Here is a 24,124-nt window from a genome sequence, read left to right as displayed (position 1 = left end):
TCAATGTCAATGTCAGTCAGTCATTCAGTCAATGTCAGTCAGTCAGTCAATGTCAGTCAATATCAGTCAGTCAGTCAATATCAGTCAATCAGTCAGTCAATGGCAGTCAGTCAGTCAGTAGTGAATGTCAGTCAGTCATTCAATGTCCGTCAGCGTCAGTCAATGACAATCAATCAGTCAGTCAGTCAGTCAATGTTCGCCAATGTCAGTCTGTCAATCTGTCAGTCAGTCAATAACAGTCAGTCAGTGAGTAGTCAATGCCAGACAATGTCAGTCAGTCAATGTCAGTCTGTCAATCTGTCAGTCAGTCAATGACAGTCAGTCAGTCAGTAGTCAATGACAGTCAATGTCGGTCAGTCAGTCAGTCAATGTCAGTCTGTCAATCTGTCTGTCAGTCAGTCAATGTCAGTCATTCAGTCAGTCAGTAGTCAATGTCAGTCAGTGAGGCAATGTCAGTCATTCAGTCAGTCATTCAGTCAATGTCAATTCTGTTAGTCATTCAGTAGTCAATGTCAGTCAGTCAATGTCAGTCAATGTCAGTCAATGTCAGTCAGTCAGTAGGCAATGCCAGTCAGTCAATGTCAGTCAGTCAGTCAATGTCAGACTGTCAATATGTCAGTCAGTCAGTCAATGTCAGTCAATCTGTCAGTCAGCCAGTCAGTCAGTCAATGTCAGTCAGTCAGTCAATCAGTCAGTTGATGTTCGCCAATGTCAGTCTGTCAATCTGTCAGTCAGTCAGTCAATCCATGACAGTCAGTCAGTAGTCAATGGCATTCAGTCAGTCAATGGCAGTCAATGGCAGTCAATGGCAGTCAATGGCAGTCAATGGCAGCCAGTCAATGTCAGTCAGTCAGTCTGTCAGTCAGTCAATGTCAGTCAGTCAATGTCAGTCTGTCAGTCAGTCAGTCAATGACAGTCAATCTGTCAGTCAGTCAGTCAATGTCAGTTGGTCAGTCAGCCAATGTCAGTCTGTCAATCTGTCAGTCAGTCAGTCCATGACAGTCAGTCAGTAGTCAATGGCATTCAGTCAGTCAATGGCAGTCAATGGCAGTCAATGGCAGTCAATGGCAGTCAGTCAATCTGTCAGTCTGTCAGACAGTCAATGTCAGTCTGTCAGTCAATAGTCAATGTCAACCAGTCAATGTCAGTCAGTCAATGTCAGGCAATATCAGTCAGTCAGTCAGTCAGTCAGTCAGTCAGTTGTCGTGTCAATTCTGGATGACATACTTTTTTCCAGTATTGTGGTTTTGCAGACCACTTTAATATTTTCTCAAAGTTCATTAATATTATTTGCAGCCATGGTTATGATCTGACTCTTAACAGCAGGACATAAATAACGACTCCCGACAGTGCAAGTTTGCTGGAGCAGCAAAATACTACATTTTACAGTAATTGATGAAGCACCAGTGTACAGTATTTCATATCCTGGGTAATTTTCTAATTGGTCAAGAGGTCGGCTATTAAAGCTACGGCCTGTAGCATGTTCAGAAGGAAACTCTTACTCATTAGTGCATTGGTCTTAGTTTGACTTAAAAACATACGTAGTTGTGTGAATCCAAAAGCTACTTACTGTTTTTCATGGAAAGGTTTTGATTTTTCTTTTTAAAAGACTTGATGAACTACTTGCTTGCATGAGGCTTTGAATTAGTGATGTGGTTTATTGAGGTTGGCCTTCAAAGACTTCTCAGTCATTACCCCAATGCTGCAGTCCTCCTGGAATATGTAAAGGCATGTAAATATGATTAGATATTTCTGAAGCGTCTCTGATGCAGGAGGTGTTGTACAGTATGTATATATCCACAGAGATAATGTAGAGACCACTCTCTTACTTTATTACCCCCCTTTCTATTCCAAGGAAAACAAAAAAAACTCTGGGTTTCCGTTATGGTGGTTAGGAAAATATGGCGCTGTACAACGTGACGGTCGGGAGTACAGTACTGGGCTATTTAGCTAAACAATCCAGTGCTCTGCGGGAGACCGGGGTTCAATTCCCTGATGGGGAGGAAGGAATAGGCTGTCCTTGTAAATAAGAATTTGTTCTTAACTGACTTGCCTTGTTAAATAAAGGTTAAACTAAGAGCATAACATTTCTACACCCTCATTTTCTAATTCTAATCTAACCAATACCCAAACGAAGATTCAGTGAAAATAAAAATCTCATTGATTTATCAAGACCAGCCCCCATGCTTGTCTCAGAGCAGCGTGAAAAGGTGCTATAATAGTTGTAGGCTATTGCTTCTAACTTCAATATGCTCTTTAAATAAATAAGACCTACATCATTTTTAACAGCACATTACTCAACACTAGTGAGACTCATGTTGCCTACGGTAGGCCTACAGTATATTGAAAAATATGACATGACTCTCTGCCAATAATTACATATTGAGGATTGGACGATTGGAGGATATTTCTGTAATTCAGTGATATTTATTCCCATAGTAAATCGTTATGGATCCATAACTAAATAAACATTGGCATTTTGAAAGAGTATTTTTATCATTCTTTTATTAAAGAAAGCATAAAGATGCCATTATTAAATACATTGTTTTAGTTTGAACGTGAGAGACTGGCACTAAGAACAGAGCAGCGAGAACGTTTCCCCAGTCAGCGCCATTATTAGTGCAATGCCCCTTAAAGAAGATTTCGTTTTCAAATAACGTAAAATGAGCAAGAAATAGACCATTCTTGAACATGGGGTGAGACATTGTTACTAATTTGTAAATAAAGGAAGTTCGTTATTTAGAATGATTTATTTCTGTTTTTAGAGGGAGAAAAACCTAGTCATCTCATGGGTCTCCAAGTCAAGGACAACGCGGGTATTGAACCTGCATCTGTAGCAACACAGCTTGCACTGCGATGCAGTGTCTTAGACCGTTGCACCACTCAGGCACTGTACAATGTTACTGGTCGGGAGTGTTCTACAGTACTACAGTAAGAGCAAAATAAAATAATTAAAACCTTAGTATAACAACAGTTTTATTACATGTAAGTAATACTGAAGTCATGCACAAGTATCAGTTTCTATTTAGGTTTATGTCGCCCATTCATTGTCAGTTAGAGACACAGTGGAACCCAAAAGCATAATCAGTGCTCTAACTCCCCCTTGCGCTGGTCTGGAGCAATGAAGTGGTGACATAGGGTACCGTACTAAACCACAAATGACCTCTTAAGTCCTGCAGCGTAAGCTCACCATTTTTAAAGGAGGAACCACTGTATGATGGTAACATTATCATTAATAAATAAACAAACGTTAAAAAAATAATATATACGGGATATATTTGAGTTTTTTGTTGGTCTGTTTCGCTATGAAGAGGGCTTGGGTCATCTAACACAGTTTGGACTGTTCATGCGAAAAAAATACAAAATAAATCCTGGATACCTATAACCCAAATCCCACTGTAGATATCACCACTGGCAGTTGGCATAATTAATGTTTAACTATGTTTACACCATGAGCAGTCCAAGTGCTGGGCAAGGAGCTTAATAATGAGTGTCAACACATTCTGTCACCATCTGAACGATTAGAGTGGATCTTTGCCTGGTCTCTCAAAGTAAGATGGGAGCATTATAGCATGTGGTCCTCCATTGATCAATAAATAGCAAATGTCTCATTCTTGCAATCACATGGCAAGCTTTTGCATTCAAGATAACTAGACCTGTCATGTGGATTTTCTCCACTGTCTCCTTTGTGCACTGTCTCTCTCCATTAGAGATGAAAGCTATTCTCATGGCTATGGCACATAGAATTCCAATCTGTATTGTGTTCAGAATTCCAATATATTTAATATTTACTTATTAAGATTACTTATTAAGATAAACTTTGGGTGAGCTGGTTTAGTTTCTCTTCCCTTTAAATACAAAATAAACTCTGTCCTCTTGATGTATTCTATTTCTATGCTTCATTGTTTATCCATTTGGGTTGTTTCCTGCTGTATGTGGAGGTTCAATTGCGGAATGGCCATCTGGCATTTCGGGCAAATCCTTTTTTAGCCCAGTGGGACTGTCTCACTTGTTTTTTTGTGTGCAAAATGATCATTATTTGGCTAATAATGTTGAAAAGAATAGCGTAGAACAGATGGTGCCGACGGAGAAGAAAGCTTATACTATTATCACATATGTGACCCGATTCAGGAAACTAGGCATATGTCACAAGTCACGACTTCACAGGAGAGTCGTTTGAACATAAAAAAATATTTTTTTAATCAAAATGCGTTTTTGCGTAGAAATGCCTTTTCAGGAACATGTGAACTTTCATGTGCGTAAAAACAAATAAAATTGTTGAATTGCTTGTTGGTTTAGCCACAGAAAAAGTGAACAACCTTCCTGCTAGCCATGATTGGCTGAGATAATGAGTGGGCTGGACATGCCAAGAGATAAGTTTTGATTAGTCTGCAGTGTAGCATCTGGTGTCTACAAAATGAGCTGCTCATAATGCATAGATAATATTTTCTACTGCAGTTTTTTCGATAGATATAATGTTAGCCATGGAGAACCGCAAATATGTTGCTACTGCTCTCAATAACATTGCTGCCCTGAATTTATCCAGCGCTATCGACAAAGGTCCGTGGGAAGAATTTGTGATGGACTACTTTCTGGAGGATGATCGTGCCATGATGGTTTGCTAGGGGTGTCAGTCTGCCATGAAGCTTTCATCCATGTATACAGGTAAGAATCTAACATTGAACCTATTTGGTTAACTTTAGCTAGCTATGACAATCGGGTTTGTATTGCTAGTTAAAGCTTACTGTTAGCTAGCCAACGGGACTTCGATGGCTGGCTTGCTAACGTTACTCTATGAATTGGGATTTGAGTTCATTTTTTAGCTAGCTGATGTTAACGTTACATGTCTAAACAAAATACCCCAAGTTAAAGCTTGCTGTTTGCTAACGTTAGCGGAGGTTATATTGCTGGCTTGCTAGCTAACATTGAAACTATTTGGTTAACTTTAGCTAGCTATGACAATCGGTTTGTATTGCTAGTTAATTATGAATTGCTTTTGAAGGACTGGCACACATCAACACCATCATCCCAAACAACCTGGATCCCCAACAATTCGCATACCGCCCCCAACCGATCGACAGATGAGGCAATCTTAATTGCACTTCACACTGCCCTCCTCCTCCTGGATAAGAGGGAAATAACTATGTGAGAATGCTGTTCATAGACCTCAGCTCAGCATTTAACACCATAGCTCATCACCAAGCTAGGGACCCGGGGACTGAACACCTCCCTCTGCAACTGGATCCTGGACTTCCAGATGAGCCGGCCCTAGGTGGTGAGTATGGGGAACAACACCTACACCATGCAGATCCTCAACCAACGGCGATGAGAGCCTACAGGGGAAAGTCAGAGACGGAGCAGTGTGGTGCCGGGACAACAACCTCTCCCTCAACGTCAGTAAGACCAAGGAGCTGATCGTGGACTACAGGAGAAAGAGGTTAGACCACATCCCCATCCAAATTGACAGAGCTCTAGTGGAGCTCTAATTGAAATCCATTCCAGGTGACTACCTCATGAAGCTGGTTGAGGGATTGTCAAGAGTGTGCAAAGCTGTCATCAAGGCAAAGGGTGGCTACTTTGAATAATCTCAAATATAAAATATATTTTGATTTGTTTAACACTTCTTTGGTTACTACATTATTCCATTTGTGTTATTTCATAGTTTGATGTCTTCACTATTATTCTACAATGTAGAAAATAGTCAAAAAAATAAAGAAAAAACACTGAATGACATTTTGACTGGTACTGTATGTGAATGTTTTGGGGTTTTGTGTGAGAGTGTCAGAGTAGTGTGTGTGAGTGAGTGAGTGAGTATATAGTGTGTACTGTATATATAGTATTGTGTGCATAGAGTCAGTGCAAGATAGGGTCAGTGCAGATAGTCTGGTTAAGTGGTAACCAATTAATTAATTATTAATTGTAGCAGTCTGTATGGCTAATTAGTGTTCCGGTAGTAAGAGTCAACAGTCTATGGAATCTTTGGCAAGTTTTCAGGCCTTCCTCTGACACCGCCCGATATAGAGGTCCTGGATGGCACGGAGCTCTGCCCCAGTGATGTACTGGGCTGTACACATAACCCACTGTAGTGCTTTGCGGTCGAGGGAGGTGCATTTGCCATAATAAGCGGTGATGCAGCAAGTCAAGATGCTCTCGATCGTGCAGCTGTAGAACGTTTTGAGGATACGAGGGTCCATGCCAAATCTTTATAACCTCTTGAGGGGGAAGAGGAGCTGCCGTGCCCTCTTCATGACTGTGTGGGGGTGTGTGGACCATGTTAAGTACTTAGTGATGTGGATACCATGCAACTTGAAGCTTTTTTGGTTACGACATGATTCCATATGTGTTATTTCATAGTTTTGATGTCTTCCCTATTATTCTAAAATGTAGAAATGAGTAATAATAAAGAAAATCCCTTAAATGAGTAGGTGTGGAGCAAGTTCTGGCCTAACTAACAGCTACACATCCATATGCCCGGTTCTTGCCTCTGTCACCTTGGCTTGATCTTTGGGAAGTTAATTACCCAGGTTGTTCTTCAATACCTTGTAGCAATTGCGTTTGTAAAGAGCACTGTACAAATACACTTTAGGTTGATTTGATTCAATTGGAATGTTCTCTGGAAAAACCGTATCAAATATTAGGAAACACTGTGTGTACAAATGAAATATCATAAGATTCCCTAGCAGCCAGCACTTTAGGGGAAGCCCTCCACTGGTTACAGAGACAAATCCACAACAGCAGTGTGTAATAAAACCACAACAGCTGTGAGAGACCAAGATCCCATCACCAAAAGAGTACAATTTTGTTTCAGATGTTCAGCTTTGGAGATGATGGCTCCATCAATAACCATCCCCGATGTGAAAGACAGGGAGTGGCGATGACGCAGTCAAACTCAGACGGCATAGCAGAATCTATATAATTGCTTTAGAGCTTCTCTTTCCAATAGAAATGTCCAGACTTTCTTCAACGGAGCAGGGAATTACATCTCAAGTAGGGTGGTTCAATAGCTCTGTCCACTCCCCTGACAACACAGTTGCTTACTTAAAGGGATAGTTCATGCAAAATCTATATTTGGGTACAATTACCCTTACTTTGAGTTGTGTCTAACGGCCCATGGTAACAGAATCCACAATAATCCATGATTTACTTTTGGCTACAGCCTGGAGTTAGCATATTAGCACTGTCAGATTTCATGAAAGATAACAGCAATGTTAGTAAAGCTGCACTTCCTGAAAAACACTTAAAACTAAATTGTTGGTGGAGTTATTGGGGAATATTTTTATTGTGCAAACGGCTGAAATAATCTCCGGAATATGGTTACTCAGAACTGGAACTATTACTTCACGTAGCCACAGCACAGGGCAGCTGTATGCGTCTTGCAGTGATATTGTCATCCCCCTGGGGCAGGCACTTAGACGTGGATTGCTTTTCAGGTGTGATCAAAACTGACTGGTAAAAATAGGAAGTATCAGAGCGTTAGAACATTTGAATTTTATTGCAAAAATGACAACATTCTCGCGGGGAAGAAAACATGGACAGGTATCGACGCTACCAAACTTAGTTTGAAGTGTTTAAGGACTTTTCGGCTTGCAGTGCGGCTTTGAAAACATTAGTTAAGCTGTTTCCATTCATGGAATCTGACAATGCAGGCTGTAGCCAGGAGTAAATAATCAATTATTGTGGATTCTGTCATCGTGGGCCTTCAGACACAGCTCAAGGTAAGGGTAATTTGACAAAAACATAGATTTTGCATGAACTATCCTTTAAGAAAAGGCTCAGAGGGTTTTTGATTTTCTATTACTTTTTTCTCTTACCCAACTATGCTCAATTTACAAATTTAACCCTTTACAAAAAAGCCAGACTCTTCTTGACTTATGAGGCAGGCAGTTAAAAATGAAATTAAATAAAGATCAAGGGTAAAATTACAAAAATGAATGTGCATATGCAGCCTCAGTGCTCAATATGTGTGGAATATAGAGTATCAACAGTACCTTTGGGAAAACGTGCTTCATTTCCTCCTTTCCAATAACCTGCCTTGCATTTCCACTGTGGCTCTGCAAGAGCCATATACTGTATATAGAGAATTGGGCCAATGCAGTTTTTCTGCGTTATGATGCATTTACATGACACTTCAATATTCTATGGCAGCCATGTTAGCTCCCTATTAGCATTACATGGGGAATATTTCTAAGTTGGCCTAACTCTCTCTATAGTCTATACAGTGCCTTCGGAAAGTATTCAGACACCTTGACTTTTTCACATTTTGTTAGGTTACAGCCTTATTCTAAAATGTATTTAATATTTTTTCCCCCCCTCATCAATCTACACACAATACCCATGAATGACAAAGCAAAACCAGGTTACTAATTTACTAATTTACTAACTTACTAATTTATAAACTAAACTAAAATATAACATTTACATAAGTATTCAGACCCTTTACTCAGTACTTTGTTGAAGCACCTCTGGCAGCGATTACAGCATCGATTCTTATTGGGTATCTAGGTTCCTAGCTAGATTCCTGCCTTTCAAGGGAGTTTTTCCTAGCCACCATGCTTCTACGTCTGCCTTGGTTGGGGTTTTAGGCTGGGTTTCTGTATAACACTTTGTGACATCGGCTGATGGTAAAAAGGGCATTATAAAAACATTTGATTGATTGATTGATTGATTGATGACGCTACAAGCTTGGTACACCTGTATTTGGGGAGTTTCTCCCATTCTTCTCTGCAGATCCTCTCACGCTCTATCATGCCGCCAAACATACCCTTGTAAAACTGAATATCCTACAGATCCTTGACTTCCGTGATCTCATTTACAAAAGAACCCCCAACACTCTACTCAGCAAACTGGATGTAGTCTATCACAGTGTCATCCGTTTTGTCACCAAAGCCCCATGTATTACCCACTACTGCGACCTGTATGCTCTCGTTGGCTGGCCCTCACTACATATCCGTCACCAAACCCACTGGCTCCAGGTCATCTATAAGTCTTTGCTAGGTAAAGCGCCACCTTATCTCAGGTGGTCACTGGTCACCATAGCAACACCCACCTGTAGCACGCACTCCAGCAGGTATATTGCACTGGTCATCCCCAAAGCCAACACTTACTTTGGCCGCCTTTCCTTACAGTTCTCTGCTGCCAATGTCTGGAACGAATTGCAAAAATCTCTGGAGCTGGAGTCTTATATCTCCCTCTCTAACTTTAAGCATCAGCTGTCTGAGCAGCTTAACGATCACTGTACCTGTAAATAGCCCATCTGTAAATAGTACACCCGACTACCCCATCCTCAAAGTATTACTTACCGTCTGCTCTTTTCACCCCATTATCTCTACTTGCACATCATCATCTGCACATCTATCACTCCAGTATTAATGCTAAATTGTAATTATTTTCACCTCTAGGGCCTATTTATAGCCTACCTCCTTACTCTTCTACATTTGCACACACCGTACATAGATTTTTCTATTTTTCTTTTCTTTTGTGTTAATGACTGTACATTTGTTTATGTGTTGCTGTGTTGTTGTTTTTGTCACACTGCTTTGCTTTATCTTGGCCACATCGCAGTTGTAAATGAGAAATTGTTCTCAAATGGCCTACCTGGTTAAATAAAGGTGAAATAAAAAATAAAAAACAAAAATAAAATATCAGGTTGGATGGGGAGCATTGCTGCACAGCTATTTTCAGGTCTCTCCAGAGATGTTCGACTGGGTTCGAGCCCAGGCTCTGGCTGAACCACTTAAGCACTTTCAGAGACATGTCCCAGAAGCCACTCCTGCGTTGTTTTGGCGATGTGCTTAGGGTCGTTGTCCTGTAGGAAGGTGAACTTTCGTCCCAGTCTGAGGTCCTTTCCCTTAATCCTGACTAGTCTCCTATTCCCTGCCGCTGAAAAACATTCCCCCCCCCCAGCATGATAATGCTACCACCATGCTTCACCGTAGGGATGGTGCCAGGTTTCCTCCAGATGTGATGCTTGGCATTCAGGCCAAAGAGTTTAATCTTGGTTTCATCAGACCAGAGAATCTTATTGGTCATGGTCTGAGAGTCTTTAGGTGCCTTTTAGCAAACTCCAAGCAGGCTGTCATGTGCCTTTTACTGAGGAGTGGCTTCCGTCTGGCTACTCTACCATAAAGGCCTGATTGGTGGAGTGCTGCAGAGATGGTTGTCCTTCTGGAAGGTTCTCCCATCTCCAAAGAGGAACTCTAAAGCTTTGTTCGCCTCCCTGACAAAGGCCCATCTCCCCTGATTGCTCAGTTTGGCCAGGCGGCCAGCTCTAGGAAGAATCTCGGTGGTTCAAAACTTCTTTTCATTTAAGAATCATGGAGGCCACTGTGTTCTTGTGGACCAACAATGCTGCAGACATTTTTTGGTACACTTCCCCATATCTGTGCCTCGACACAATCCTGTTTTTGAGCTCTACGGACAATTCCTTCAACCTTATGGCTTGGTTTTTGCTTTGACATGCACTGTCAACTGTGGGACCTTACAGTTGAAGTCGGAAGTTAGCCAAATACCTTTAAACTCAGGTTTTCACAACTCCTGACATTTAATCCTAGTAAAAAGTCCCTGTCTTAGGTCAGTTAGGATCACCACCTTACATTAAGAATGTGAAATGTCAGAATAATAGTAGAGAATTATTTATTTCAGCTTTATTTATTTCGTCACATTCCCAGTGGGTCAGAAGTTTACATACACTCTATTAGTATTTGGTAGCATTGCCTTTAAATTGTTTAACTTGGGTCAAATGTTTTGAGTAGCCTTCCACAAGCTTCCCACAATAAGTTGGGTGAATTGTGGCCCATTCCTCCTGAGAGAGCTGGCGTTACTGAGTCAGGTTTGTAGGCCTTCTTGGTCGCACACACTTTTTCAGTTCTGCCCACAAATCTTCTAGAGGATTGAGGTCAGGGCTTTGTGATGGCCACTCCAATACCTTGACTATGTTGTCCTTAAGCCATTTTGCCACAACTTTTGCGACCAGGTTTTAACTTCCTGACTGATGTCTTGAGATGTTGCTTCAATATATCCACATAATTTCCCTGCCTCATGATGGCATCTATTTTGTGAAGTGCACCAGTCCCTCAAGCAGCAAAGCACCCCCACAACATGATGCTGCCACCCACCTGTTTCACAGTTCTATTTTTGTTTCATCAGACCAGAGGACATTTCTACAAAAAGTACGATCTTTGTCCCCATGTGCAGTTCCAAACCGTAGTCTTGCTTTTTTATGGCGGTTTTGGAGCAGTGGCGTTTTCCTTGCTGAGCGGCCTTTCAGGTTATGTCGATATAGGACTCGTTTTACTGTGGATATAGATACTTTGTACCTGTTTCCTCCAGCATCTTCACAAGGTCCTTTGCTGTTGTTCTGGGATTGATTTGCACTTTTCACACCAATGTACGTTCATCTCTAGGAGACAGAACGCATCTCCTTCCTGGGCAGTATGATAGCTGCATGGTCCCATGGTGTTTATCCTTCCGTACTATTGTTTGTACAGATGAATGTGGTACCTTCAGGCGTTTGGAAATTGCTCCCAAGGATGAACTACACTTGTGGAGGTCTACAATTTTTTTCTGAGGTCTTGGCTGATTTCTTTTGATTTTCCCATGATGTCAAGCAAAGAGCATTGAGTTTGAAGGTAGTCCTTGAAATACATCCACATGTACACCTCCAATTGACTCAAATTATGTAAATTAGCCTATCAGAAGCATCTAAAGCCATTACATCATTTTCTGGAAATTTCCAAGCTGTTTAAAGGCATAGTCAACTTAATGTATCTAAACTTCTGACCCACTGGAATTGTGATACAGTGAAGTATAAGTTAAATAATCTGTCTGTAAACAATTGTTGGAAAAATTACTTGTGTCATGCACAAAGTTGATGTCCTAACCGACTTGTCAAAACTATAGTTTTTAACAAGAAATTTGTGGAGTGGTTGAAAACGTGTTTTATTGACTCCAACCTAAGTGTTTGTAAACTTCTGACTTCAACTGTATGTCAACCCCTACACAAATGTCCATTAATTGTAACACACACAATAATTCCCATTTCTTTTTTCTGCAGGATTATTTTCCTCCTGTAGCAAACTAGCTCAAATTAAGATCCTACATCTTTATGATGTTCAGTGTTTCACAGTGACCCCCTCACGGTGTGAAACAAATCACACCAACCATGCCAAAGAGAAAACAGTCACACAGGCAGGTGTCACTGAAACAAGTGGAATTATGGGAAGGAAGTTTGAGCTGTCTCTGATTGGAGGATCCCCAGTCTGGTAAACCTTACTGCTCTCAACAACATGTGCAGAGTGTTGATAAGAAACATCATCCCACTGGCTCATTAATCAAGTGTGAACGCACACCAACCTGCCGCTTTCTTATTTCCCCGTGCACCCCCCCCCGGTTTCCAGCCGCATCTTCATAAAACCGCACCTCTAGCACATTCCTGCTTTGAGATCTCGCACACACAGACATGCACACAAACACACATGCACACACACACAAGCAGAATTTTGCCTCTCACACAATTTTCCTTCTCACTCTTTCAATCACTTATACACTCATACACACAGGTAACCATGACATCCCATCTTTGAGCACTCTCCGCCTCTCTCCTTATTTAAGCTGCCACACGTGATATATTTATTGTTAGGAACTACTTTGTGTGCAGTCTTTGTTTTCAGGGTTTTCAGTCTTCACTTCTATTGAGTGGTCATGTTTGCAGTAATAATTTTAATGCTGAATCCCCTTTATACCCGGACCTACACTGCGTGAGGGGTGAATTGTGATCAGTTATATATTTACATTACTACATGTCAAAACCCTTCATTTATCTCATGATTTTGATTGGCTTTATAGGAGGCCAGAGCCAATATTGTAATCAATTATAGACCGCGCGTCATGATGTCATTTGCAAGACTCAGCTACAAACTGACCAATCCAAAAAAATGATTAATTGGGGAAAAAACTCAACACAGCAGAATGTGCAGCAGCTATAAACTGTGAGTATTTATAGACACCTCTGTTGGAACAGTCCAATGGAAACAGAAGGGTTCAATCCCAGGCATTTATGTAGTCAAATATTGATCTGATGGCTTGTGTTGTTTCGACATAAATCCATTTGAATGATTCCTTTGGTAAAGCGTCACTATGTGTTGCAATGCCCCATGAGCTGGAGAATGTGGTACAATAGGTAAGGCCACATGTATTTGCACTGTACAAAGGACACTACAATACACACAGGCAATGACTTTCCAAGCAAATGGAGCTAATTTAATTTCATCCCTCTATACATTATATTTGACTATGATCTGAACCTGTATAGACAAAAATAAATACAAATAACAACGGCATACAACCAGTATCATTGGCAACTTTTTTCTTCATAGACAGTGCCAACTTTGCCCTCAAACTTTGTTCTGCGTACTCAACAATACAATGCTGTCATATCGCCTTGACCATAAGGTAATACCAATAGGTAAAATTGGTTAATTGAAAGAAAACAGTTTATTTTTATACAGGTTCATTGAAAGAAAAGTTGAGTTTTTACAGGTCGATTGAAAGAAAGCAGTTTATTTTATCTTGGTTGATTGAAAGAAAACCGTTAATTTTATACAGGTTAATTGAAAGAAAACAGTTTATTTTATATTGGTTGATTGAAAGAAAACAGTTTGTTATATACACAGACGGTGTGGATATTTACTCTAATTCATTATCAACATTAAGAACCAGTTAACATGGTGTTTAATTTTTTTGTCTGCTGAAAAAATAGATAATGTTCACCGTTACTATACCAACATGGATACACTGAGTTGAATTTTGATTTAGGGCCGATTCAATCAGATCCGCTTCACCCGACATCCGCATGGCTGATGTTTTGACAGTGTCAGAGGTGGAACTGTGTTACAACTGTCATTGCCATTGGCTGCACAGAGTCACGTTAATATAAATCACATGCAGCCTTGTTTATAAGTTGGAACACTGGAATGTGAGATGTAATTTACATCTTCATTAGGCTGATAGAAATCCTCAGTATTTAGTTTAATGATTTTCAATTTGAGAGTAAATATATAGCCTACACTTTCTCGTTCTGAACTTCTAACGTGAGTGGGACAGGTGTGACTTCGTGACCATGATCACAAGAGCTCCAACACAGTTCTACCTGGTTAATGCTTGATCTGATTGAATCTAGGCCTTACACTTTTGAAAAGACACAAATATCATAATTCTTCTGTGTCTGCAAGTAATGGAAACAAAGTTTGAGGTTTGTCCCTTTAAAAAGGCAAGCACTGTTTCAAGAGGAAAACGCGTGACAGACAGCATAGCTCTCTCTACTCTCTCCCTCCATTTCCATCTCTCACGCTCTCTCTCTTTCACTCTCTCGCTCTGTCTTTCTCGCTCTCCTCTTTGTCATGACAGCAGTGCAGAAGTCTTTGACATGATACTTTGAGTCTTTGTCAGTGTTACTGATAGGAAGACAGCCACTGCCAACGGCCACTGAGGCTTCACCACGATAAGGGTCCATAAGCCATTTTCTCGATCGTAGTGGTCCTCAAAACCCAAAATGTTACATCAAATAAATAATATTTCAGTTTATCTCAGATTGTGTTCTCTCTGCCTCTCCTTTTTGAAATAGCATGACAATGCCTGGGAGAAAGAAAAAACATCCTCGAACAAGCATCTGTGTTGGGGATCAGCTTGTTGGTCACCGACAACCCACCGGGAGGTTTATAGGGCATAGTTGGCCACGGCGGCGGTCAGGCTGAGCAGCAGCGCCCAGACACTGGCACAGACACAGGGTGACCCGTCTTCAGGAGGACCCTTGGGTCTGGTCAGGCCATCGAAACCACTGCTGGGCTCCAGTAAAGGCTGAGTGGAGGACAACATGTGGAAAGGTTAGAAATGACTCAGTGAGTCCAAGTGTTGTGTTTTACATAGAACGGGTAAAACACTGAACCACAGCCACTCCAACTGAATAAAAACATGAACACATTTGAGGCACATATGAAATATGTTGAAAGTGACTGCTGTTGCAGTCTTTTGGGTGCACTCTCTGCTTTTCCATGTATTGGCACAGTGCAGAGCTAAGGCTTCCTTCTCAATCCCCTTTAGGTAACGCCAGCTTAAACGTTTTAAACATTACTTTCAAGGAAAGCACAAGCTATAGTACAGGCATAGCACATATGGGTTACTAATCTGCTTCTTAGCTATTTGGATATGTTTATTTCTGTACAATATTAGTCACTTCGCTACGTGAAGACAGGACATTCAGTCATTTCACCATGGACAACAGCAGGCAATGCGAAAGGCAACTACAGTATGTTGTACAGTACATTAGAAGAAAGTATAGAAGAAACATGTTCTAGATATTGTACACCCCAGAGAGTTACTCAGTAATGCCCATTCTACTATGGCCTTATTATGTTCTTTTCCATAACATTTTAAGCATTTTGAATGTGTTTTCAATTTGCTCTCAATCCTGCAACACCTACTGTAGCAAACCTTTTGCCTTCAAGTACAGTGCCATCAGAAAGTATTCATACCCCTTGATATATTTCACATTTAGTTGTGTTACAGCCTGAATTCAAAATGGATTCAATCATTTTTTTTCTCACCCATCTACACACAATATCCCATACTGACAAAGTGAAAACATGTTTTTAGAAATGTTGGCAAATTTTTAGAAAGTCAAATACATAAATACAGTATCACACCCCTGACTCAATACCTTGTAGAAGCACCTTTTTCTGGGTAAGTCTCTAGAGCTTTCCACACCTGGATTGTGTTAAATTTGCCCATTTATTATTTTCTAAATTCTTCAAGCTCTGTCAAATTGATTGTTGATCATTGCTAGACAACAATTTTCAGGTCTTACCATAGATTTTCAAGTAGATTTAAGTCAAAACTGTAACTCGGCCACTCAGGAACATTCACTGTCTTCTTGGTAAACAACTCCAGTGTAGATTTGGCCTTGTGTTTTAGGTTATTGTCCTGCTGAAAGGTGAATTTATCTCCCAGTGTTTGGTGGAAAGCAGACTGAACCAGGTTTTCCTCTAGGATTTTGCCTGTGCTTAGCTCTATTCTGTTTCTTTTTATCCAAAAACACTAGCCAGTCCTTAACAATTACAACTAGGGATGATAGTGTCTACTTGGTAGTGAAAATAGTGCCTACTTGGTAGTGTGTACTGTACCAGGGCTCGAGGTGCTCGACCAGTCAGCGAAAGCCAACATCATCCACGACAGAGAATGGCTGATTGTCAAAGGGCAATGAATTCCCTTATTTTGGTGTTAATGGATTTCGCCTTTGAGTTGTCTCGCTGACATTTTCTTACTCTTTCAAATGACTGCTCAATTTGTTGACCGCTCGATCCACACAGCAGACATTGTGGGCTAGGTTAGGAATGCTGTGTTGCACGTGTAGCTCTATATTTTTCGCGGCGTCATTACGTCATCTACCTACATTATATAGGTATGCACGTCATCTACCTACGTTATATAGGTATGCACGTCATCTACCTACGTTATATAGGTATGCACGTCATCTACCTACGTTATATAGGTATGCACGTCATCTACCTACGTTATATTGGTATGCACGTCATCTACCTACGTTATATAGGTATGCACGTCATCTACCTATATAGGTATGCACGTCATTACCTATAGGTATGCACGTCATCTACCTACGTTATATAGGTATGCACGTCATCTACCTACGTTATATAGGTATGCACGTCATCTACCTACGTTATATAGGTATGCACGTCATCTACCTCTACGTTATATAGGTATGCACGTCATCTACCTACGTTCTATAGGTATGCACGTCATCTACCTACGTTATATAGGTATGCACGTCATCTACCTACGTTATATAGGTATGCACGTCATCTACCTACGTTATATAGGTATGCACGTCATCTACCTACGTTATATAGGTATGCACATCAGCTTTGACATCGGCTTTGCACATCGGCGGTAAACTAGACATCGGGCCGATGTTGGAATTTTCAGCTAATATCGTCCGATTTCGCTATGCTTACCGATATATCGTGCATCCCTTATTACAACCATACCCATAACATGATGCAGCCACCACTATGCTTGAAAATATGAAGAGTGGTACTCAGTAATGTGTTGTAATGGATTTGCCCAAATATAACACTTGGTATTCAAGACAAAAAGTGAATTGCTTTGCCAATATTTTTGCAGTATTACTTGAGTGCCTTGTTTCAAACAGGATGCATGTTTTGGAATAGTTTTATTCTCTACAGGCTTCCGTCTTTTCATTCAGTCATTTAAGTTAGTATTGTGGAGTAACTACAATGTTGATGATCCATCTTCAGTTTTCTCCTATCACAGCCATTAAACTCTGTAACTGTTTTAAAGTCACCATTGGCCTCATGGTGAAATCCCTGAGCGGTTTCCTTCCTCCTCGGTAACTGAGTTAGGAAGGATGCCTGTATCTTTGTGGTGACTGGGTGTATTGATATACCAATCAAAGTGTTATTAATAACTTCACCATGATCAAAGGCAAATTCAATGTCTGCTTTTTTTTTTTTACCTCCCTGGTCAATGCAACTTATTATCTGTCTTGTTAAGCACATTTTTACTCCTGGGCTGATTTAGGTTTGCTATAACAAAGGGATTGAATACGAGTGGTTCAAGGGCAAGTAACTGAAAGGTTGCTGGATCTAATCCCCAAGCTGACAAGGTAAAAATCTGTCGTTCTGCCCCTGAGCAAGGCAGTTAACCCACTGTTCCCCGGGCGCCGGAGACGTGGATGCCGATTATGGCAGCCCCCCGCACCTCTCAGATTCAGAGGGGTTGGGTTAAATGCAGAAGACACATTTCAGTTGAATGCATTCAGCACTACAACTGACTTGGTATCCCCCTTTTCCCCTTACTGACTAGAGAGTTTTCATTTGTAAAGATTTTGAAAAACAATTTCACTTCAACATTATGGGGTATTGTGTGTAGAACGGTGACAAAAACAATTCTGGCTGTAACACAACAAAATGTGGAATAAGTCAAGGGGTGTGAATACTTAATGAAGGCTCTGTAAGTGCAGCTTCCTCAGTTTACAGAGGCGCCATTTCCCCCTGCAAAACCATAGCACATCAACAGATACATGAAATATTCCCTCCTTACTTACCTCATCTCCACCAATGTAGCCTTTTGAGAGATTCCACTTTGGTACATTTCCCTGTACACAGAGAAAAACATAGTCAGATATTATCTTCCAACTCCTCATGTTCTAACAGCAGTATATACAAAACAAGGTAACACAACATGGCCAAACTGTTTTAGAAAAATACAATAATGATAATAAATAGTAAATGGTCAAGTTATATAAGCACTGAGAGATGTTTTTGTGTGGGCTTTAGGTGAAAAGAAAGGCTGTATTTATTAAGGAAGAGCTTGGTTTCAGATGTGTGACTGTACAGAGAAATGGTTAAACGACAGTTGCCAAAAAAGCAATCTTTGCTTGACAATGCAGCAAACACATCCGCAACTAAAAGCCAATTAATTAGCAGGTGCAGTGATGTGTGGCAGCAGTCTGTTGACATCGGTCCAGATCTTTGTCTGCAGCCAATATTTTTACACACACACAGACATGCACGCACACACGCATGCACACACAGATACTCACACAGCCACACACAACATGTTTTTGGGGATAACAGGATATTATTCATTTTGTTTTGAAAAAGTAGCTAAACATGTAGCAGGAGTACGTTTTACAATTGATCAGAGCTTTGTCGAACAGTAATGTTCAGATGTGTTTTTCAGGGCTGGTTATTAGGTAACCCAGTGTTGGTCCACAATCAATTACATTCAATTGAGTTGAAAATCAACACAATGTACTGTACAGTCAAGGGCACAAAAGCTGAAATTGACTCTGAAGAGGGGGCTAATTCTCACTTATACAATGGTCCACTTACATAACACGACTATCCAAAAAGAATACAAAAAGGCATTCTTTTCCTGATTAAAAAGACCTGTTAAGATGTGTCATTTAAATTCCAATCAGGTTTCTGCAGGAACATGGACACAGAAAAACAATATGTGGAACTCCCATACCGTGAGTGCTACAAAGACATCATAGTGAGTTTGTCATTTTCTGAGTCACTTGTACATAGGCAGACAATTACAATAGAACATTTAAAACACCTTTTGATCCCCATTTACAAACAGCTGAAATGGCAGTGACATTAGGGGCTCTATTCTACACACAGCACCGCCAGGAATTGAGCAATGACTAGGGCAACGAAAGAGTTGGTATTTTCAGGTCGTGTTAAAGTGCTTGCACATATCTATGCAAAGGCTACACCAACATAGTATTTACAAATATTGGACCACACATTTATCCCAATGGTTACGGCACAATGGATTCTTAAATAGATCTGAACACACTGAAACGCTTACAAAACTGTTGTGGAAAAATACAAAAGTAGAGAACGTTAGTAGAATCAATATAGTAATTCATATAATATAATAACATGTTCAATGGGAAATGTTTTTTTTGCTTATCCTACTTCCTCTGTAGGCTAAATGGAATTATTTTACTAAACTAAATTAAGTTTAATTTAGTGAAATGCTTCTTCCAAAACCTCTCCATTTATAAATGTTAGCACCACTCTTAAGGCCTGTCCAATGAATTAATTGAAATCCTGATTGGTAGGGAAAATGGCGTCTTATCCACATTATTCATTCCCCTATACATTCAACAGCCCTCAACAGTTTCACTTCCTGAAACTTTCCAGAGGGTTGAAAATACAGAAGTTGTTAACAGCGATAAGACAAAGTGATATGTCACCTAGATATCTCCTCTCCTTCGATCTTTTGAGAACACATTTTGAGCACATAGTTATTGACTGAATAAGGTAGAATTTCCAGGACATTAGGCCATAGCTAACATTATTAAAGGAAGAATAAATCTTTACAAGTCAACAAACTCACTTAGCACAATTGACCTGTTACTGGTGATACTGAATACAGGGAAATTGACTTGAGAGGGAATTAAGCTTGAGCAGCACAGCCCAATTGGGTGTAATTCTCCACGGGCTTCATTTATCAATCAAAACTTCAGATTACTTATCAAGTGTCTGGGAAAGCCTGTCCAGCCACCAAACAGACAGCAGACTACGCAACTTCCGGCGCCGATAGAGATGACCGCCTCGCTTCGCGTTCCTAGGAAACTATGCAGTTTTTTGTTTCTTTACGTGTTATTTCTTACATTGGTACCCCAGGTCATCTTAGGTTTCATTACATACAGTCAAGAAGAACTACTGAACATAAGAGCAGCGTCAACTCACCATCAGTACGACCAAGAATATGACTTTCGCAAAGCGGATCCTGTGTTCTGCCTTTCACCCAGGACAACGGAATGGATCCCAGCCGGCGACCCAAAAAAACGACTTCGTAAAAGGGGGAAACGAAGCGGTCTTCTGGTCAGACTCCGGAGACGGGCACATCGTGCACCACTCCCTAGCATACTTCTTGCCAATGTCCAGTCTCTTGACAACAAGGTTGATGAAATCCGAGCAAGGGTAGCATTCCAGAGGGACATCAGAGACTGTAACGTTCTTTGCTTCACGGAAACATGGCTCACTGGAGAGACGCTATCGGAGTCGGTGCAGCCAGCTGGTTTCTCCACGCATCGCGCCGACAGAAACAAACATCTTTCTGGTAAGAAGAGGGGCGGGGGCGTCTGCTTCATGGTTAACGTGACGTGGTGTGGCCACAACAACATACAGGAACTCAAGTCCTTCTGTTCACCTGATTTAGAATTCCTCACAATCAAATGTCGACCTCATTATCTACCAAGGGAATTCTCTTCGATTATAATCACAGCCGTATATATTCCCCCCCAAGCAGACACATCGATGGCTCTGAACGAACTTTATTTGACTCTTTGCAAACTGGAATCCATATATCCGGAGGCAGCATTCATTGTAGCTGGGGATTTTAACAAGGCTAATCTGAAAACAAGACTCCCTAAATTTGATCAGCATATCGATTGCGCAACCAGGGCTGGAAAAACCTTGGATCATTGCTATTCCAACTTCCGCGATGCATATAAGGCCCTGCCCCGCTCTCCTTTCAGAAAAGCTGACCACGACTCCATTTTGTTGATCCCTGCCTACAGACAGAAACTAAAACAAGAAGCTCCCGCGCTGAGGTCTGTTCAACGCTGGTCCGACCAATCTGATTCCACACTCCAAGACTGCTTCCATCACGTGGACTGGGATATGTTTCGTATTGCGTCAGACAACAACATTGACGAATACGCTGATTCGGTGAGCGAGTTCATTAGAACGTGCGTTGAAGATGTCGTTCCCATAGCAACGATTAAAACATTCCCAAACCAGAAACCGTGGATTGATGGCAGCATTCGCATGAAACTGAAAGCGCGAACCACTGCTTTTAATCAGGGCAAGGTGAACGGAAAACATGACCGAATACAAACAGTGTAACTATTCCCTCTACAAGGCAAGGCAATCAAACAAGCTAAGCGTCAGTATAGAGACAAAGTAGAATCTCAATTCAACGGCTCAGACACAAGAGGTATGTGGCAGGGTCTACAGTCAATCACGGATTACAAAAAGAAAACCAGCCCCGTCATGGACCAGGATGTCTTGCTCCCAGGCAGACTAAATAACTTTTTTGCCTGCTTTAAGGACAATACAGTGCCACTGACACGGCCCGCAACTAAAACATGCGGACTCTCCTTCACTGCAGCCGACGTGAGGAAAACATTTAAATGTGTCAACCCTCGCAGGGCTGCAGGCCCAGACGGCATCCCCAGCCGCGCCCTCAGAGCATGCGCAGACCAGCTGGCTGGTGTGTTTACGGACATATTCAATCAATCCCTATCCCAGTCTGTTGTTCCCACATGCTTCAAGAGGGCCACCATTGTTCCTGTTCCCAAGAAAGCTAAGGTAACTGAGCTAAACGACTACCGCTCCGTAGCACTCACTTCCGCTGTTCATCGACTACAGCTCGGCATTTAACGCCATAGTGCCCTCCAAGCTCGTCATCAAGCTCGAGACCCTGGGTCTCGACCCCGCCCTGTGCAACTGGGTACTGGACTTCCTGACGGGCCGCCCCCAGGTGGTGAGGGTAGGCAACAACATCTCCACCCCGCTGATCCTCAACACTGGGGCCCCACAAGGGTGCGTTCTGAGCCCTCTCCTGTACTCCCTGTTCACCCACGACTGCGTGGCCACGCACGACTCCAACTCAATCATCAAGTTTGCGGACGACACAACAGTGGTAGGCTTGATTACCAACAACGACGAGACGGCCTACAGGGAGGAGGTGAGGGCCCTCGGAGTGTGGTGTCAGGAAAATAACCTCACACTCAACGTCAACAAAACTAAGGAGATGATTGTGGACTTCAGGAAACAGCAGAGGGAACACCCCCCTATCCACATCGATGGAACAGTAGTGGAGAGGGTAGTAAGTTTTAAGTTCCTCGGCGTACACATCACAGACAAACTGAATTGGTCCACCCACACAGACAGCATCGTGAAGAAGGCGCAGCAGCGCCTCTTCAACCTCAGGAGGCTGAAGAAATTCGGCTTGTCACCAAAAGCACTCACAAACTTCTACAGATGCACAATCGAGAGCATCCTGTCGGGCTGCATCACCGCCTGGTACGGCAACTGCTCTGCCCACAACCGTAAGGCTCTCCAGAGGGTAGTGAGGTCTGCACAACGCATCACCGGGGGCAAACTACCTGCCCTCCAGGACATCTACACCACCCGATGTCACAGGAAGGCCATAAAGATCATCAAGGACAACAACCACCCGAGCCACTGCCTGTTCACCCCGCTATCATCCAGAAGGCGAGGTCAGTACAGGTGCATCAAAGCTGGGACCGAGAGACTGAAAAACAGCTTCTATCTCAAGGCCATCAGACTGTTAAACAGCCACCACTAACATTGAGTGGCTGCTGCCAACACACTGACTCAACTCCAGCCACTTTAATAATGGGAATTGATGGGAAATTATGTAAAATATATCACTAGCCACTTTAAACAATGCTACCTAATATAATGTTTACATACCCTACATTATTCATCTCATATGTATAGGTATATACTGTACTCTATATCATCTACTGCATCTTTATGTAATACATGTATCACTAGCCACTTTAACTATGCCACTTTGTTTACATACTCATCTCATATGTATATACTGCACTCAATACCATCTACTGTATCTTGCCTATGCCGCTCTGTACCATCACTCATTCATATATCTTTATGTACATATTCTTTATCCCCTTACACTTGTGTCTATAAGGTAGTAGTTTTGGAATTGTTAGCTAGATTGCTTGTTGGTTATTACTGCATTGTCAGAACTAGAAGCACAAGCATTTCGCTACACTCGCATTAACATCTGCTAACCATGTGTATGTGACAAATAAAATTTGATTTGATTTGATTTCATTTGCATAACAATTCCACTAACTGGACACCAGCATGCGTGTGGTCCTGAGCACACATGAGATTTACAAGGCGAGACAGCCAGTCTTTTTCCAAGAGGAGTCATATCAGCATTCCCCCAGCTAATCTACGATGGAAGTTTGACAAGTTTTAATTGCCAAGCATAGTTGCTGCAGAATGAAGGGCCACCCAAAATGTCCCCACCGGCTCCCTCTCTAATTATAAACTTCCTGCTTGAGTAATCACATGTCTTATTGTTTCCTAATTACCATTTTTACAATAAATTAAGCATTGCACTGCAGCGAGAGAGGCACAGAGCGGTGCATCAATACTGACATACATACAGAACCTTTGGAGAAAGCAATTCAACCGCTCCCCTCTACCTCCTACTGTTAATGTTATCGGTGTGGCTTATTCATTCATTCTCTCCCTCACACCATTTTTAAGGTATTAATTTGCTGTCTTTATCACAATGTGGGTTATGTACAGAACAGTGTAAGAGATGACCATTTAATGGATGTGAAAGCCTGAAATTGCTCAGCATTCAACATCTTTATAGGAGTCTTTCCATATATAATAATGATGCCAAAACTATGTTGTTTCTCAGCCATGCATGAAACATGGAATTATAAATATCCCTATATAACTCATGTAATAAAACCAATTACTTTTCTTGTTTA

General features: G+C 41.4%; 1 protein-coding gene across 1 annotated transcript in view; it reads right to left on the bottom strand.

Annotated features, from left to right (window-relative positions):
* Positions 1-13,231: 13,231 nt before the first annotated feature.
* LOC112248296 (GDNF family receptor alpha-2-like) overlaps positions 13,232-24,124 on the bottom strand; it is a 62,010-nt gene continuing 51,117 nt past the window's right edge. Inside the window, exons 8-9 of the mRNA XM_024417202.1 lie at positions 18,140-18,190; positions 13,232-14,853 (exon numbers count right to left, since the gene is read on the bottom strand). Coding sequence (XP_024272970.1) covers positions 14,713-14,853; positions 18,140-18,190 — 192 coding nt within the window. The 3' untranslated portion in view covers positions 13,232-14,712. The remainder of the gene's footprint in view (positions 14,854-18,139; positions 18,191-24,124) is intronic.

The sequence above is a fragment of the Oncorhynchus tshawytscha genome, linkage group LG04 (assembly GCF_018296145.1).
Source record: "Oncorhynchus tshawytscha isolate Ot180627B linkage group LG04, Otsh_v2.0, whole genome shotgun sequence".
In the NCBI taxonomy this organism is placed as follows: Eukaryota; Metazoa; Chordata; class Actinopteri; order Salmoniformes; family Salmonidae; genus Oncorhynchus; species Oncorhynchus tshawytscha.
This window is presented reverse-complemented; position numbering and strand designations above follow the sequence as displayed.